The sequence below is a fragment of the Pyrgilauda ruficollis genome, unplaced genomic scaffold (genome assembly GCF_017590135.1).
Source record: "Pyrgilauda ruficollis isolate IOZ18807 unplaced genomic scaffold, ASM1759013v1 scaffold72, whole genome shotgun sequence".
NCBI classification, from domain to species: Eukaryota; Metazoa; Chordata; class Aves; order Passeriformes; family Passeridae; genus Pyrgilauda; species Pyrgilauda ruficollis.
Genome location: NW_024529044.1, coordinates 4,172,346 through 4,189,911, shown reverse-complemented (window position 1 = coordinate 4,189,911; position 17,566 = coordinate 4,172,346). Strand labels below are relative to the sequence as shown.

The 17,566-nt window shown below is 39.4% G+C and overlaps 1 protein-coding gene across 2 annotated transcripts in view; it reads left to right on the top strand.

Moving 5' to 3' along the window:
- ANKFN1 (ankyrin repeat and fibronectin type III domain containing 1) overlaps positions 1-17,566 on the top strand; it is a 64,841-nt gene that overhangs the window by 5,414 nt on the left and 41,861 nt on the right. For both annotated transcript variants that reach the window (XM_041485811.1, XM_041485812.1), the window contains 3 exons: positions 6,844-7,054; positions 11,842-12,036; positions 14,051-14,164. In XM_041485811.1, coding sequence (XP_041341745.1) covers positions 6,844-7,054; positions 11,842-12,036; positions 14,051-14,164 — 520 coding nt within the window. The remainder of the gene's footprint in view (positions 1-6,843; positions 7,055-11,841; positions 12,037-14,050; positions 14,165-17,566) is intronic.

Here is a 17,566-nt window from a genome sequence, read left to right as displayed (position 1 = left end):
AGATGCAGGTGTTTCTCTTACAAGAAAAGAATAAAACATGTTTTGAGAAAAGTGAAGATGGCTTTTAATAGAAGTTCCCATTTTTCCAAACGACAGAGCAAATGGAACTTCCAGGCATGACAGATAAATGTAAGGCTACTACCAGACTGTGGTGATGGTCAGTAGATAACACCATGGAAGAAAGAGATCACATGTCAAGGAGTCTGGCCTGGGTACCCCCATCCAAATGCCAGCCAAGCACTCTGGTACCAGCACAGTGAAATATAGAAACACCTGCTGGGATTAGCACTCACAAGGGCTCCCACTGCTGCGAGTGCTAGTGAAGTTACACAGCCCCCAGTGCATACATTTTGGGGGAGGGACTTTGTCTCTGAAATAACAGTCCAGTGTAAATTCAATGTACAACAGAATCTTTTCTTCTTGCTGGAGGAAGATGAACCTGCTTGTGGATATTGCCAAAACAAAATAAATCCTCCTTTTTCCTAAATAGGAAAAACAAACACATTCTTCAACTTCTCTGAATTATTTTGAAGGAAAGAGTTTGTCTCCACTTCTGATGAGCAAAGTCTAATGACATTGTCTGAATGCACCAGGAGATGCCCCCTGGAGCCAGCGCTCTGCTGCACTCAATCAGATGCTTAGTGCATTGCAGTATGGCTGGGCCAGATAACAAAAATATCACATTTTGTCAGAAGGACACTCTAGACTCCTTTAATACTCACAAGTTATGTAAGAGATGTATTACATAAATCAGTGCAAGAATTAGAAATTACTTTTAATTCAATTAGCTGATGCTGTCCCCCAGGATTGTGCTTTCCCAAAGTCAGAACACCCTTGCATGACCTGTGGAGACTGTTGTCTCTCTCCTATGAAGAAGAACCATGACCTGAAGGAAGCAGGGGACCACGGCTGCTTCCTCTCGGCTCTTCCAGAGCCAATAGATTCTTGTTTCATAAGAGAAGCCTGAAATTCAAACAAGGCTTGTGAGCTGAAGGACAGCCTTTTCATGGTAGTCAGCAGCTGTGCTTTTGAGGCTGTGGGTTTCCAAATGCTTTTCAGTTTGTAGGGATGATTTGAATTCAGGCCTCAAAGTATGAACTGTGGGGAAAGATTCTTTAGATGAATTTTTTTAGCCACTATCTTATCTTGTCTTTTTTTTTTTTTTTCTCCCAACTTCAATTTCAAGCATGACTGAGGGAGTGAAGGAGGAGGACAAACCAGCCCTGGGGAGATGCCAGAGCAGACTGACATGCAGGCTGAATGAATGCCAGTCTGTGAGCATATCTTCTGACCAGTGTTTATCTAAATAAATATCTAAATACCTTCAGATTACATATTCCTTCAAACATGGGCTCTTCTGTCATACTTCACTAATAAGAAGAGAAATTGCCAGTGAGCTGAGCCAAAGGATTGAGGAGCAGGGCACTGCTTCTGGGGGCCAAGTCTTCTGCTAACCTTGAGCCAGTAACTCAGAGCCTCAGATCTGTCCCTTTTCACTCTGATCTGTCAGCAGTGGGAGTGCCTATTCCATCAGCCATCATCATTAGGAGACTTTATTTTATGTTGTGTGCATGGGGATCTAATGGGACACAGACACATCTGTGCTAACTTTGTTCTCCCAGCCCACTACACTGTCCTGGGAATGTCACAGCTTTTGTCACTGATAAAAGCCCAGCAGAGAAACCCCAGGTATCACCAGTCTGGGGACTCAGCTAGTGTCCACAACAGGCAGTGAATAGACTCCCCCTAAACTTGAGAGGCTTTGGATCTCATTCTATCCATTCTGCTTGTTGTTTTTCCAGTTTTCCCTAGAAATAAACAGCAAGAAAACTATTAGTGAAGGGGTGGAAATATTCCAGGTTAAATTGCTAGCTCATGTATTTTCTAATAATTGAGTTTCTGCGCTGCTGAGCTAAGTCAAGGAGTAAAATCATGTCTCCAGACAAGTGAAGAACATTTGTTAGAATTTGTTTTCTTTCAGCTTTGGCTTGTGAAGAGTTTTCTTTCCACTCTCTCTTGCTGTGCAACACTTTCCATTCAGTAAATTGTTGTCTTGCTGCAGACATAGCAATGTCCCAAAATAGCTTTATTCTTGAACTCATGTTTATCAAAACAAGTCTTTGCAGAAACTACTTTACCACTTTTTCCAACTCCAGTAGTACATAGTGGACTTTTTCAGTCAAACTTAGAGCAAATAGCTTGAAAGGGGCACTTCATTTTAATTAAGCTACATAAGATTGCATTTCTAAACACTCTGGCACTGAATCACTTACTGGAACATGGTTATTACTTACTGCAAAGCAATACTGTAGTTCTTTTCAGTATATACATTTGTGCATCACAGTAACACCTAAATAAATTAATCACATAGCACAGCTGTCCAGCTAATGATTAGAGGCTGCTGGACTGAGTCAAGGAAAAACTGCTCCTAAACTTCACCCAATCACTTTTAAATGTAATTAAGTTTTTTCTTTGAATTCAATGCTTTTGTCCTTTCAGAGCAGAAGAAAGTTATCTAGTAAAGGTAAATGGTTGCTCTTGTTGGTATTTGTGACAATATCAGCTGGACTAAAATAGAGCACTGGGGTCTAAAAATATTACTCCTTATACTTGTTTGGATTTCTTATCCCAAGGCTGCAGATGTCTGAAACATGCTGCAATACTAGAGAGTCCTCTGCATGGAATGTGATAAGCTTTTTGCAGCAAACTATATAATTTTCAAATATATTTCTGGTTTCTGTGTGAAATCAAATAGCTGGGAAAAGTTGGTCAGATGTGTAGAATGTTTTTCTGGACTTGGAGAGCTGGGCTGGATGCAGACTTCCAAATGGGGCAGTACACTAGCAAGGGTGAATATGTAATAGATACTTTGCTGCCTCTCCAGGATATTTTTTGACTGTCTAGCAGAGTTTGAGGTGCTCTTCTATGGATGAGGGATGCACACATGACCATTTAGAAAGGCCACATCACAGCTGCCGTGATTTTACACTCCTTGGAGTTACAAGACTGCCAATGTATTTCAGCCTATTGCTTGTGTCTGAATTGCTCATTTGGAAAACCTGATATTTGCAATTTGATCTTGTAATTGTCTGGATTGGATGAAGAAGCTTATAATAGTCATGTTGTTTCTCATTTAAATCAGTGCAGCTTTTTCAGTCAGATTTCTAATGAAATGAAGAAATAGAAATTTGCTAGTATTTTTTTTCCCTTTTGGTGAAATATTCTTGCCAGCAGGTCAGTTGGCAACAGCGTTTACAACAAATTTAACTTAAGCATGGGCTTAGATTCTGCTTAGCAAGTTACTTAGGGCCAAAATTTCACAAATACTTCAGATATTTCATTTGGCAAGCACAAGTCTGAAGATGCATTTTCAAAGGCACACCAGCAGGTCGAAGTCATGATAATTAAAAAAACCCAGTTTAAATCAAAATTTTTTTAAAAGTTTTACAGCAATCTGACAGGTAGGTAAAATCTGTTAAGGGCTGTGTGGGTGTGTGTATTTAAAAAGTACAAAATGCTTTTGTCTGACATAATTTGGGTTACTTTCAGCTATAATAGTGAAGTTGGCCATCTCTCTTTTATTATCATGTGATAGTGAATTTTTAGCTTATATAATGCAAGAAACTTCTGAGATGTAGTGCAAGATTTCCTGAGTTTCTCACAAAATTTGAATTAAAGCCAAATAATGATATTGAGCACTTAAGGTAGCACTCTACAAATGCTAACTCATTTAACTTTTGTGTACATATGTAAAGCAAATTAAAAGATAATTACTTATTCTGGTTTTCAGAAAAGGGAAAACCATGTGTGTACACAGTGCCACAGAAGGAAAAATGTGAAGAGAGAAATAATTACCTTCCTGTCCTGAGTGAGCACCACGGCCTTTCACTCAGTAATACCATCAGCTTTACATTTTGTTCTGCCCCCAAACTGTTTCCAAAAATGAACTCAACTAAAAGAAACGCAGACCAATGCAGTAATTTTGTTTCCTTCAACCAATTCCCTTTGTATTATGCTCTTTATTAATCCACTGCTAAATAAGTAGATTTTCATAGCTGTGATCAGTTACAAGAGTAATATGCTTTCATTTGTTTTCTGATTGGATCAAAATCCAGATGATTCTGAAGCATAATTATCCTGTACTCCCACAAACAACACTGTAGAAAAAGTTCCAGTAGCAGTAGGAAAGGAATTTGAAATGGACATTAATAGTGATTAAATTAATGCTGTTTAGAGTGCTGATGTAGAAGAGTTGGTGAATGTGTTTCTAGAGGCAGGTGTCCCTGTCTATGGCAGGTTGTTGGCACAAGTTGGTCTTTAAGGTCCCTCCCAGCCCAAACCATTCTGTGATTTTCTGATTTTACATTTCTAATAATTTCCATGAAAAAAAAGTCTATCAGTTCACAATTCTGTATCATAATAATGAAGTCTCATGGAGTGAAGAGCAAGCTTTCTTTTTGCTCTGTACTTCAAACATCAGTGCTCTCTGTATGTTAATTTTGAGTGCACAGTACAGTGACATACAGCTGTTAAATCAATATCACTGTTGGGTGGAGCTGAAGACTTACAGAAGTATCAGAATCATACCAATAATTAAAATATTTTGTAATTATAATTACTTAAAATTCTTTTGATTTCTAGCAAGAGCATTTCATCATTTCAGAGTACGGGCAAAACACCAGAATAACCGTAAGGTCTCTGATATCAAGATTATAAAGGTGTTACATAAGCCAGACTGCAGATGTGTGGAACTACTGGAATAATAAGAAGTATTCCTGCATTGCAGTAAAAATTTCTGACATTTTAAAGTTTTCCCTTATAACAAGAGAAATATGTGCTGTCTTCTTTTCTAAAATTTTCTGGACATGTGCTCTGCCTAATGACAGTGTATGTCCTTACAAACCAATTTTATCTTGATCAAAGGCATTAAAAAAGAATGGCAAATAGAGCTGCTTACCAATCAACTGCCCCTTTTTCTGAGATTTTTTTATCTTATACCAACCCTGGAGTGTGGCCTAAGTATCTGATTATAAAATTAAACCTGAATCTTACCATTTGGAGAAGAGTCTAAACCCAAGAATGTGACAGAACCCCATGAACAGCACTGATGTTTAAGTCATATCTTTTATTCTACATGGAAACCTACAGAAAAAATATTTCTCCAGCATGAGCTGTTCTGTACTTCAGTGTCTACAAGGTGATTCCCAAGTCAGCATTATTGTCCCAGATTTGCATTATTGCTGCATAGCTCATCTCACCCTTAGATTGTCATCTTAACATAAGTATCTCATTTCTTTACATTGGCAGTTTGGGATACAGGGCACTTCTGCACGCTTGTCCTCCTGTTCTGCTGATCCCCAATATTCTGCACTGATGGGGTCCGTACTAAAACTTTTAGCTAACATCACCTTTGCAATTTCTTAGTGTGGTACCAATATTTCACATGCAAAGAGTAGACCAGAAGACCCCTGTCAGGCCTGAAAATTTTGGAAGACACTTTTAACTTCAAGCACAGTGAAAAAAAGCTCCCGTAGAACAGATCAAATTCCAAGTTGGAGATGGGGACTGCAGTTTCCAGAACTGTTTGGAAACCCTCAGTCCATGTGCTTTAGAAGGAGACACAGCTGTTCCAGAAGGTCAATGCTTTTTCACTGAGATTAAACTTGGACACAGATATGCCCAATAAAACTATTGATAAATTGATATTTTAAAAAGAAAATGAAGTTTTAGTGTGGTTGAAGTGTAAACTTCTAATCACAGCAGAAGATGGTTTCGGTTCAATATGTATTTCATGGAATAACGAGTGCATTCTGTGATGAGAATTTTCTCAGTGGTTTTGGGACACAGAGAGCTGGTTTACACTGTGTATCTGAATCTGTGCTCTGAGCCCTCCTTGACTTGCTGGGCCTCTTGCTCCTGCTATTTCATTCCAAAGAGGGAAAAATCCTATCACGTAATTATGGCAATGGGACACTGGGAGAGAATTTAAAGAATCTTGGCAAATAACTTGTCATTACTGCAGGCTCCAGAAGGATGTTCTCATAAAAGAAACCTGCAGGCCCTGCTACTCTCCTGCACCTGCTTCTCCCCAGCTCAATTAGGAAACAACAGGGGCCTTTGTATTGTGCCATTCTTTTATCTCCTTGACATTGGTAAGGAAAAGGTTCAGTGGTTCTCCCTGCCTGAGAGTTGGTGCCGTGGAAGTCCTCGGGTTTGGCTGCTTGTTCTCTCTGCTGCTCAGACATTACAGTCCATTTTTTCAGTCCCATTTCTACTTCTGTTTTTAAGGCCTACAGATTTCAGAGTTTTTTCTAGTTACGACTTAAATGCAACAATACGGGCATCTAGAAATTACTGAGGTGGTAGAATGAACACACTGGGTCACGCTGGAACTGGGAAGGTTTATCTGCAGAACTGCTTGTTTGATTTAGATTTTCATCATCTGATTGTAGTTTTGTACTTGAAATTTTGAGTTTGAAAAACTCAGTAGTCCAAAGCTCTGCCAAAATTGTAGTGTATCATCCAGTTTCACACTGCAAACATAATGTTGCTCATACAGTTTGATTACAGGACAGATGTCTAAATAAAAATGTGTTTGTTTCATATGGGTTTGAATCTCACTTGAATCTTCCCACAGACCTGAAGCAATTTCAAGCACTCCAGGGGTAGACCAAGCTCAGTTCTACTGCAAACATTTGTCTTGCTGCAAGCTGAGCCTAAGTTGGGGCTGGAGGCACAATATTTTATTTTCAGGAGCAAACTCACAAAACACAAATTTTCTCTATTTTTAAAGCACTAATATTTGAAAAGTTTTACTGAATTTCTGTCTTTATTGACACACAGAATTTCCAGTGCAATGAAGCTATGTTTGAGGCTGTAGAGCAGCAGGACCTGGATGCTGTTCAGATTCTTCTTTATCAATACACCCTGGAGGAACTGGACCTGAACACACCAAACAGTGAGGGACTCACTCCTTTGGATATTGCCATTTTGACAAACAACGTCCCCATTGCCAGGACCCTTCTGCACGTTGGGGCAAAGGAAAGCCCACACTGTAAGTAAAGAACATAAATTGACTTAGATAATTGCTTGTATGAGATCAGTTCTGCTGTTGTTAATGAAAATCAATTACACGAGGCACAAAAATTGCCCAGTTTTATCATAAAGATGATTACAACAAGAATGCTGGAGGATATTTGCAGTAATATCTGCTCATTGAATATGTGCTCAGTAGATTTTTTTTTCTCTCTCTCAGATACACCAACTAATCAATCATGTTGAGCTTCTAATGTGATTAACACTGGGGCAGCTGGGTTAATAGCAATCTTGAGAAAAAAATCTTTAAAAATATGGCAAGAGGAACTCATTGATTCAAAGATCGTGGTTTGGCAGAGGTTGTAATGAAAAATGAAAGGATGATGGGTTGTCTAGACTTTGCTTTTCTTTGATTATCCTTTTGATTTTGGCTGCGCTGCCTTCAGGAGGCCGGTTGTATCGAAATCTATCACTTCCATTCCCCACAGACCCCTCACTACTAGTCTTCAGATGGCCTAAAATCCCACTTAAATCAGAATTTCAAAGTTCTACAGAACCAGAGAAAACCTATACACATAACAGACCTTCTCACTTTACTGGAACACCAATATTGCTTATAACTACATATTGTAGTTATAAAACTTCTTTGTATTCCTTCATGGGCCTTTTTATGCCCAGTTTGTGGGTTGGAGGGTGACTTACCAACCCAATTAATCAACCATATACCATGACACAAACTCTGACGCCTTACGTGGGTCTAAAAATACCCCGATGTAAGAGAATTTGTTTTAAACTGTCAATGCCTATATTTAGGACATTCCCAGCAAGGCTATAATGAGACTGTGTTTGAGCGCTTCGGCCACTGCAGACTCTGCCATTAATTTGAAGTTAGTTAAATTAACAACATTTAGTGCTGGCATGTCAATCTCAGTGCTCCAGGAAATTGCACCTTGAGGCTACTAACATTGCCAGTTTTTTCACTGGAGAGTGTGTGTGCATGTGCATGTTGAGTTTTTTTGCCAGACCCTCAGTGTTGGTACACCTTTATTGCTTTTCTATATCCACAGCACTTATATTATCATTTATTCTGGCCTCCTTTAACCTTCCCTGGAGATTTTTGCATAGTGTAGCTGCTCAGTGAAAAGAGTTTTTTAGTTTTATATTTATTTGTTTATTTTTCTGTCATGGTTCATGACTGAGGCTTTAAAAAAAAGTGTGACAGCATTTAGAGTACATGATTGACTGCTGAAGCAACATTCATTAACCATGACAAATCTAGAGGAAAACACAGTCTTGAGTGTTCTAAACAGCAGTAAAAAAGACTAAACTAATTTTTCATTGACCTCATCTGTAAATAAATGCAGTCTGATGGCGAGCAGGGGCAATCATAAATTAGTATTCATTTCCTGTAATTAATGCAAACATGCCTATGAACACAGAGAATATGAATATATAACCACCTCATTTCCATTTCAAAATATACCCACCAAATTTCCACTTCACTTATCTTGATTTTTAGTTTTTCTGATTGAAATAATGGATGAAACATTCCCAGTAAAAAGCAATTGATCATTTTGTTTGGGTTTCTTACCTGAAGGGTTTGCAGTGGCTGTTTGAGAGTAAAATGCAAAAAGTTATTTTCAGCCCTCAGAACAAAAGTTCAGAGCATCTTTGTGCGTGGCTTCACTCTTGTGGAACTGATGGCAGTCACCTTCTATTTTGTCCAGATTTCTGCTCTGCTTTTCATACTCAACTACCCTGTTCAAATTAAATCCTGTTTGTATCATCTCAGGGCTGCAGGAACATGATCCAGCACCCAGCAGAAGCATTTTCATTCCTCTGTGGTGGGCAATTGAGCAAGACTTCCTCAGGCTGAATGGGAGGGTAAAATCCTGACTCACCCAGTTTGGGGACTGGACACAGCTTCTGTTAATGTGATTAGAAGTGTACAAGACAGATGCACAGAGTGGGAAAAGGTGAAATGGAGGAATTCCTCATTCCAAGTGCAAACAAAAAACTTCCTTCACAGAAAACCTCTGCTCTTTCATTGTGTATATTAGCTGCAGTGATTCAGCTGAAATTTCATTATAGCTTCTAACCTAACTCTGTAGAAAAGAGGATCTGGAGAACAGATAGTTTCCATCTGTATCACCTGGATTTCTGCCTGGAACAGCAGCAGATAAAGCAATAGAAAAGTAAAACTATGATCTTCATCTCCACATGGAACTCAGATTGTATAAATCTCAACATGAACCCAACTTCTTTTAAAAACAAAGTAACTAAGATCAGAGAGTAGAACGTTTAAAATATTAATTTAGTTGGGGAGAAGACAAAGTGTTATCATTTCAGTTATATAATTCATCATATACTCATGGTTTGGCTTGTTCATGTGAACCCAAATAAAAATAAGATTAAAAGTCCCACTGGCTGATTGGACATCAGAGGCTCGACAAATGTGGATCTGAGCCTTGATTAAACAGATAGAGCCAGATCCTTAGTGAGAACTTGAACCAATGCCAATGCTCAACCACCTGAAGCTCTGGCACATAAAATCTCCTTCCTCAGTCCTGTTGTGCTATCAGATGTGTTGCATGTTTATTGTAGGCATGGATCCAGGAAACCCTATCACCTCTGGCCTCCCAGTAAACAACAGTTCTGAGCATACCAGCAGGTTCCAGGGAGCCTGGCCATATGTCCCTGATGTCCATATGAAGAATGATCAAACTTAAGAAGGATGGCTTCAAGCCAGCTTCTGAAAGCAAAGTCTTAGAGACAAACATTCTTCAAAAACAACCCTTTGGATGTCAGAGGTGTTGAGTAATTCTTTGCTCTCCCGTGGCTGTAAAGATTCCAGGCCACTTTTCACATCAGTAGGGTTATTCTTAGACTCTGCTAAACTCTGGCTGTCACACTGTTATGAGAGACAGAGGCAAAAGTTAAAATGAGAGATTCAGGCTGAATAAAACAAACACCTTTTTTTTCACTATAAGGACAGTGAAGCAGTGGAACAATCTCCATCCATCCTGGGAAGTTTTCAAGACCAGACTGGATAATACCTTCAGAAACTCAGTCTTACCTCTTGCCTGAGCCTGTTGTGAAGAGGACTGGTCTAGTGAAGGTCCTTTCCAATCTAATTTGTCCCATATAATCCCAGTTTAGAAATAACACATTCATATCCACACACATATTTGCTCCTGTGGTATTTTGGTGTGAAAAACCTTTGAGAGCCTTGGTGCTTTATTATGGTACTGTTTTATGTTTTCAGAAATGTCTGCTGCTCCTGACTTGTGCAAGTGAATGATGGGTTCAGTCTGTGTAAGATTCCTGCTGTTCCCGTGAAAGACTTGGGGCAACCAATAGCCTGCCTGTCTCTACTTAGCAATTCCTCACTATTGCTAAGAGAAGCCACATGTGCCAGGGCACTGATTATGGTAAAAAGAGGCCCTTTAAATTAAGGCTATCTCAGAGCTCTTCTGCAAAAAACACCAAACACCAAAGTGATTTTTGTGATTTCAGAATTCCTTCTCTTGTGTCTCTTTCCTGCATATTGAAAATCAAATCAATACCTGCATTTATTTTCAAATTAAACATCTTTACAAGTCCTACTTTCTAAACTAGAGATTGAACAATTTTAGGCTAAGAACAACTCTGAAAATAGGACTTGATTCACCATATTTCACTGTACAATCAAGGGGCTTGTTAAGGAACTTGGGCTAAAATCAAACCTATTCTAGTTTGTAACCTATGTGATCATAATTTTCACCTTGATGTTCACCACAGTAGTTCACACAGAAAATCTGAACTGCTAAACATCAAATTAATATTATTCTGAGCATGGGAGGAAAAAATCTCCATGTGGCAAGCTGCTCACCGCCTGTCAGAGGACTAATTAAATGCTCTGGACAAAACTGTAGCACAAAAAGCTGGAAAGAGATCAATTCTTTACCAGCCGTGGACTTTAGGCACAAAAAATTCTTAATTTTGCCAATCAGATCTCTTCTTGTTTGTTGAAGTTTATATATTGTGTTTGTAACCAGTACAATCTCCTTTTTTTGAATGTAAGTTTACGATATTATACCAAAGCAGAGGTTAGAGAGAGGTTATTATTTTAGCTTGGTTTTCATATTCTGACTTACAACAGGTAGGCAATTTCAGTCTAATTAAGACAATTTTAAGCATATGAGAAATACCAGAGGAAAAAATGTGGAAAATTTATTCATGTTGTTAATGATATTTAAGTGGCCAGATCTTTAAGGAAAATTAAAATAAATGCAATAATACAGAAACACTGCCAGAATACAACCTGACGCCCTGTTGTTCAGGGTGTTGGTAGCAGTCAGATTAAATGGTGGCTGCAATTCTCCTGGAGTGACAAATGTGGTTCTGTTGAAGCAGTGATCCTGTAGAAGGACTCAATTTTCCTCTGAAAGTCCAGTGGTGGTTATGGAGGTCTTGTCCTCTGAGAATCCAGTGGGAAAAGGCTGCTGTGGTGTTCCAAACCTCAGTTCATATCCAGGTAGGAATGCTTGGTTCCTCCCCCTGGGTGGAGCATCTCCCAATGGTATAATGTAATTTTATCAGTCATGCAGTGACACTCAATGGTCCATTAACAGAAGACATCCCTCAGAGTTATCAGGGATGAGTCATGAAGGAAATAAGGAACTCTGCCCCAACTAGCTTTAACAGCTTATGCAGGTGGTGATAGAAGACACACTTTTGGGTACATCTTACATTGTAACCTAAGATGTGTTCTGAGCACGGCCAAAATTTTGCCAAGCACTTCCTGTTTCCCTCTTTTCCTGGCAGTTGTGACCGTGGAGAGCAGGTCTGTGCACCTGAGCACGCTGGTGCAGGAGGCCCAGCAGAGAGTGGCGGAGCTATCAGCGCAAGCAGCGAGTGAAGGGCTGGGCACGGAGAGCGCCGAGAGGGAGAAGCAGCTCAAGGGCTGGCAGTGGAGGGCCAGACTCTACCAGCGCATGCAGGCCGGCTACGAGCATGCCCGTGAGTATGTTGCCTTTTTCTCAACTTGGAAATGAAACTCGAGGCCATTTTAGTAAGAAGTAATAAAAAAGAGGATCTTTATTTGAAGGCCTTCAGGGGCAGTTGTAGAAAGATGACCACAAAAGCCCACCCCTACAGGGATGAGTGCATTTTTATAGGTTTCAGGAAATTAGCACAATGGGTAAAAAGCACCAATTAGGAGGATGAGTGGTGATGCAATTCCATCCCAGGTCAAGCCCTTTCTCTGGAGTGTCCCCCTTGGCACTAGCTGTGCTAGGTCCATGACATGGATCTCAAGGAGTTGTTCTCAGCCTTGGTTCCCAGGAAGAACCAAGACAGCACTGGGACCTTGCACCTCCTGGGGCTTGGAGCTCTGGAATTTGTTTTGTCTTTCTGCTTAAGGAAAGGCTATGGAAAAGTACTGGGCAAACTAGCTACTCATACAATAGGCTACAGAGCTCCAAATTTATCTGTGGAGAATACAGGGAACATATAAAACAGAAAAAGGCAAAAATGACACCAAGTACAGGAAACAGCAAAATTCCAGGCAGGAATCTGCAGCTGAGAACCCTCTCCAAAGATGCTGATCCTCATGGCACAGCTGAGAGTGGGAGCTGGAGGAGGTTGGGATGGGGAAACCGAGGCACAAAGGTGAAATGGCCTTTCCAAGAGGGAGAAGAAAATGGGTGTTAGAACAATAAAGGACCAAATATCTGAGAGAAACAAGCACATGGCGCCTTAAGCTGCATAAAATTAATACAACATCCAACATCCCAACTCTTCATTCAGGATGCAATGATTCTGCCCTGCATATCTCTTTCCACATTTACTCCTGGATCTCATTTAACATGTTCAGAATTTAAAACGGGATGCTGTAGAACAACATATGAATAGGCAGGAAGAGGGATGGAGACATTGGCCTTTTCTCTGTTGTAATTTGATTATTTTTCAAAAGAACTTACTATTTTGGAATGGGATTGTTCTAAATATTTGATCAAACAGTGGAATTTCATTTTGCACATAAATATTGTGAAAATGTAACCTTAACTTTTATAAGCACTAATCTTAATCTTGGTATGCATTTCATCACCCCAGCCACAAATTGAGTCACTTTAAACAGTTGTACAAGTGAGTCTGTATCCAAATTAAATGGAATTTGGGCCCCAATGAAGAAGTAAACAGGCCTGAATTTTTTTCTAGACACATGGATATTTTAGCTGTATCCTATGTGATCAAATACAATAATTTCCATTAACATTTTAAAAACACCTTTATATAAATGTACTCACAAATAATTTTTGCAAATTTATTGTATGTTATTTCTTCAAGACAGATGTAGTGCTCCTTCTCTTAGATACTAAATACAGGAAATACAGAAATAGTGAAAGTTAATATACTGACTTTTTAAATCAATTCCAGCAGTAAGTCATGACATTTTTGTGTTTGATTTCTGAATTGAGTCTGATTGATATTCTGCAAATAAAGATTTTTTTTTTCCTTTTCTTTTTTTAAACAAAAATGTTAGACCTCAATTGACAACTGTATTTTGGAATTATTACACCAAAAACAATTGTGAAATTTGCAATTTTTGAATCCCAATAACATAAAAATGTTTTCTGGTTTGTGATAAATTTGAATTTGTTAGTGAAACCATCAAGGCTTCATTAGCTCTTTGTGGTTTTGTCCTTTCCCTCTCCTCTTATCCACCCCAAGAGATTTATAGGGGCTTTTCATTGACATAATTAGCATGGATCTGTTTTATTGAGTTACATATATGCAGGAAGATATTTTTAACCAAAAAGGAGCCAAAAACCATGATAGAAACAAATGGTGTCTGCAGGATATTGTTAGCAGGGTCGCTAATTAAAATGCTCAAAAGGCAGAAAACACAAACACCTACAACCCAAAGCTCACAATTGCAGGGTGATTTTCAGTGGGTTCTTTGAAGACTCAGGAACATTGTTTGAATAGGATTTGTTGTGCTGAAGAGCTGATGTTTTCTCTTCTCTCCCAGGAGCCCCCGAGGCGCCAACCAATGTCTGTCTCATGGTAACGAGCAGCACATCACTCACTGTCACCTTCCAAGAACCCCTCAGTGTCAACTCAGCTGTGGTGACCAAGTATAAAGGTACTGGATTTAGACACCTTTCATTCCCCTTAACAATGTACGAAAAATTGAGGGCTAAGTGGCAAAGGTATTTATCTACAAAAGGTTATATTATGATGCAAGTAGTGTTTAAATGTAATTCTTTTCCCAGTAAACAGACATAGAAGTGGAATTTTCTTGAAAGATTACCCAAGGAGAAAAATTTTACTTAAAAAAAAAAAATAAATAAACCAAAAGCTTTCTCCATGAGTGCTTTGAAGAAGTTTGCTTGACTCACTGTGGTTAAGGCATCAGCTCAATGACTGGGTTGAGATGAGCAGTTACAAAACACAAACTAACTTTTGGTGCCTGTGGGCTCCTGAAACCATGTGTATCCTTGTAAAAGCCAAACCCACACCACCATTCCTTAAAGGAATGCCTCTGGAAGCTGAAACTTCTGGCACAGGCATCATACAGCCCAATTAATTAGCTATTCCAGGGCTGCCACATCATTCTTGGAAGAGTGATACATTTGGGGTGGCACCAGTTAGTTGCAAAGTGGAATGAATAAGAAAATGCTTCCATCTGAATAGCCCTGTTGAATAGAGATGGTTTTAAAACAGAATTTCTGTTCCACAGGAAATTCCAACATTACGAAAAAAAGCAAGTTTTATTGAAGATTAGAACAAAAATGCGAATTTTTTAAATTTCCTGTTTAAAGGAACTTTCAGGTTTTCTACAATCTTTGGAACAGTAAGTTCTTCAGTGTTCAGCACCGCAATCCACAGCCTTCAGCTTCCAGTGGGAGCAAGAATCCTCCCACAGGGCAAGGCACTGGGGATCTGAAGCCTCCTTGGCCCTGCCCAGGGGAGTCAAGGAGTGGGAGCCTGAAAGTCCTCTTCAGTTATTTCCCCGTTTCTCTCTTCATGCTTCCTGCTGTGTTTGCTTCTTTGTATTAGTCATTGAAAACTCCTTTCAGAGGTGCCTAAACCTGAAGTTTCCATCCTCACAGGCAGCACTGTCCTGGCTGTGTGGTGGGAAGTCTGTTTCATGTTTCCATGGGGGTGTTCCAGGGATGGTTTCAAGGGGAGAAATTCAGAAAGACCCCGTTCCTCGAGGGTCCAGCAGCTCAGGGAGCCTTTCCAAAGGTGGGACAGGCAGTGCACAGGCTCCCCTGGCACCAGCACAAGCTCCCAAAGCACTACAGGAGCTTATTTTGGAAAAGGTACATTGTCTCTTTCCTTCCTCCTCCTGCTTCTGGTCACAGATTCCACTCATCACTGGCTATGCCCAGCAAAATAAATTTTTGCATTCTATGAAAAAAAAAAAAATCCCAACCTCCCAGACACTACTGAGGCCATCAAAGTGATAATGCCCTGATAGCCTCAGTGGAAGGCAAATTAATGTATTACATCTAGTCAGCTGTGCAGTGCTGCAGGAAGTGTGATTTCCAAAAACATCAAAGCCCTTTAGAAGCTTAAATCTAATTTTCAGCAATGAGTTGTGTTGCCAGGAAACTAAATTTCATTTAAGAGCTTCCCACTGCCTGATTTACTTGTGAAAACAATACTTGGGCTCCTAAAACACCAAAGTTCTCTAGAAAATATCAGACTGTTCTTTGTAATAGTTGTATTTTAAATAACCCTGAAACATTTTCCACCCTCTAATTATAATGATTCTTGGTATGTTCACAGGAAATCTAAATCCCAAACAGAGCTAATTTTTAAAAATAATTTTGTGAAGGTTGCAGTACTTTTCTCTTGGGTATTCATTTGGATTGAGTCTGGTTTGTACCATGTCAGTGGTGTCCTGTTTTTGATAAACACAGCATTCAGAGAAATTTAATCCAACCTGACCTAACTTTCTGATCAGACCAGGTAGCACTGCCCTGTATTTTGAATTACCCTCACTCATGATCATTTTATGCTTTATCAAGTTGACAGTTAGTCTTGCCAGAATATTCTTTTTTAATCCTTTGTCCCAGGAGACTTGTATATTTATGGTTAGATAAAAAGAAAGATCATTAATAGCTCCTTTTGGTGACTTTCAGGAATTAATTAAGCACTGGTTGTAGAATTGTTTATTACATTATGGAGTGAGATTCTTTGTGCTACTTTGAGGGGTCATAAAATGAACCTTTCAAATGATCACTTGCAAGAATGATTAGAACCAGCTAGCAATTACTAGCCCTGAAAGGAGAGCTTGATAACAAAGTGTGAGGATCTTTTTAGTCAGATATATAAACCTCCGAAGCATTTTGCTAATTCAGGAACAAAACAAAACAAAATTTAAAAAAAAATACTGTTAATATGGCAGTTTTTTCCCCTCAATACTTTACCATTTCTTTTTCTAAGCAAATTAAAATCCAGGAGCATTTGCACAAGTGTTTAGGGAATACCTGCTCATTAACAGAAACTAATAATGTTCTTTTCTCTGGACCTGAACTATAGGGAATAAAAACTGACATCAATTCTGTTCAGCTTAGTTTAGTTCCCTAAAAACAGTGAAAAACTGCCAATTTACTTTGTCCTGTGTCATCTTTCTTTTTTCTCTTTTTTTTCCTTCTTTTGTCGTGTATTTTTTTTGCCCAAAGCTTTATTTGCCCAAATGTCTTTTAGAAACTGGGCTTGGAACATTATCTAACTGTCTGCTGTTTTCCTGTGTGTGATCTTTTCCCTTGTTAGCTGTATAACTTACAAATAATCATACAGGAGAATAATACTTTGCACTCACTCTCTAACCACTAAAACCATCTCACTTCATTAGGAGATTTAATTTTAACCACACACGGTGAATGGGTATTGACTTTGGTGTCCCAGCTGGATGGCAGCTCAGTGGCTGCATTCTGTTCAGCCATTGCTTTAAGGAGCCAGAGTATTCTTTACTTCCTCCCCTGGATTGTTGTTTAATGTTGCAGGCACCATCCTAATGGCTCCCTTCAGTTTCCCTCTGGAGAAGGCTGCAGCGTGGTGGTGGCTGATGTGAAATGATTCCTAAGTATATTGTAACTTAGTAAAGTGTTTTGAGGCTGGAAGCAGACAGGCATGGCATAAATCAATAATAAAAGTAATAATCTGCTCCATGCTAAGAAAGACTCCAAGCCAGAGACACCTCATCCCAGCCAGTTTTAGGAAGGATGTGAAGCATCACTGTAATATTGAGGGAAAAAAACCCTTGGCTAATTGTGCCCTAGAGCCAAACTTCACATCCCACCATGGAAGTACTTAGGACCTGCTTTAGTTTTACATCTTTGAAAACACAATCAAAACGTTCCACGTTAACATACAAAACATCTTGCCGCAGTTTGAAGCCAGGGAGGGCTTTCTGTTTACACCACCACACTGGTACTGCAGGAGGTTTTGTTATCCCAGAGCTGCAGCACTTCAACCACCTCGGTAAAAAACGTCCCACAGCAGCACAATCAGCACTCAGCCAGCACTAGCT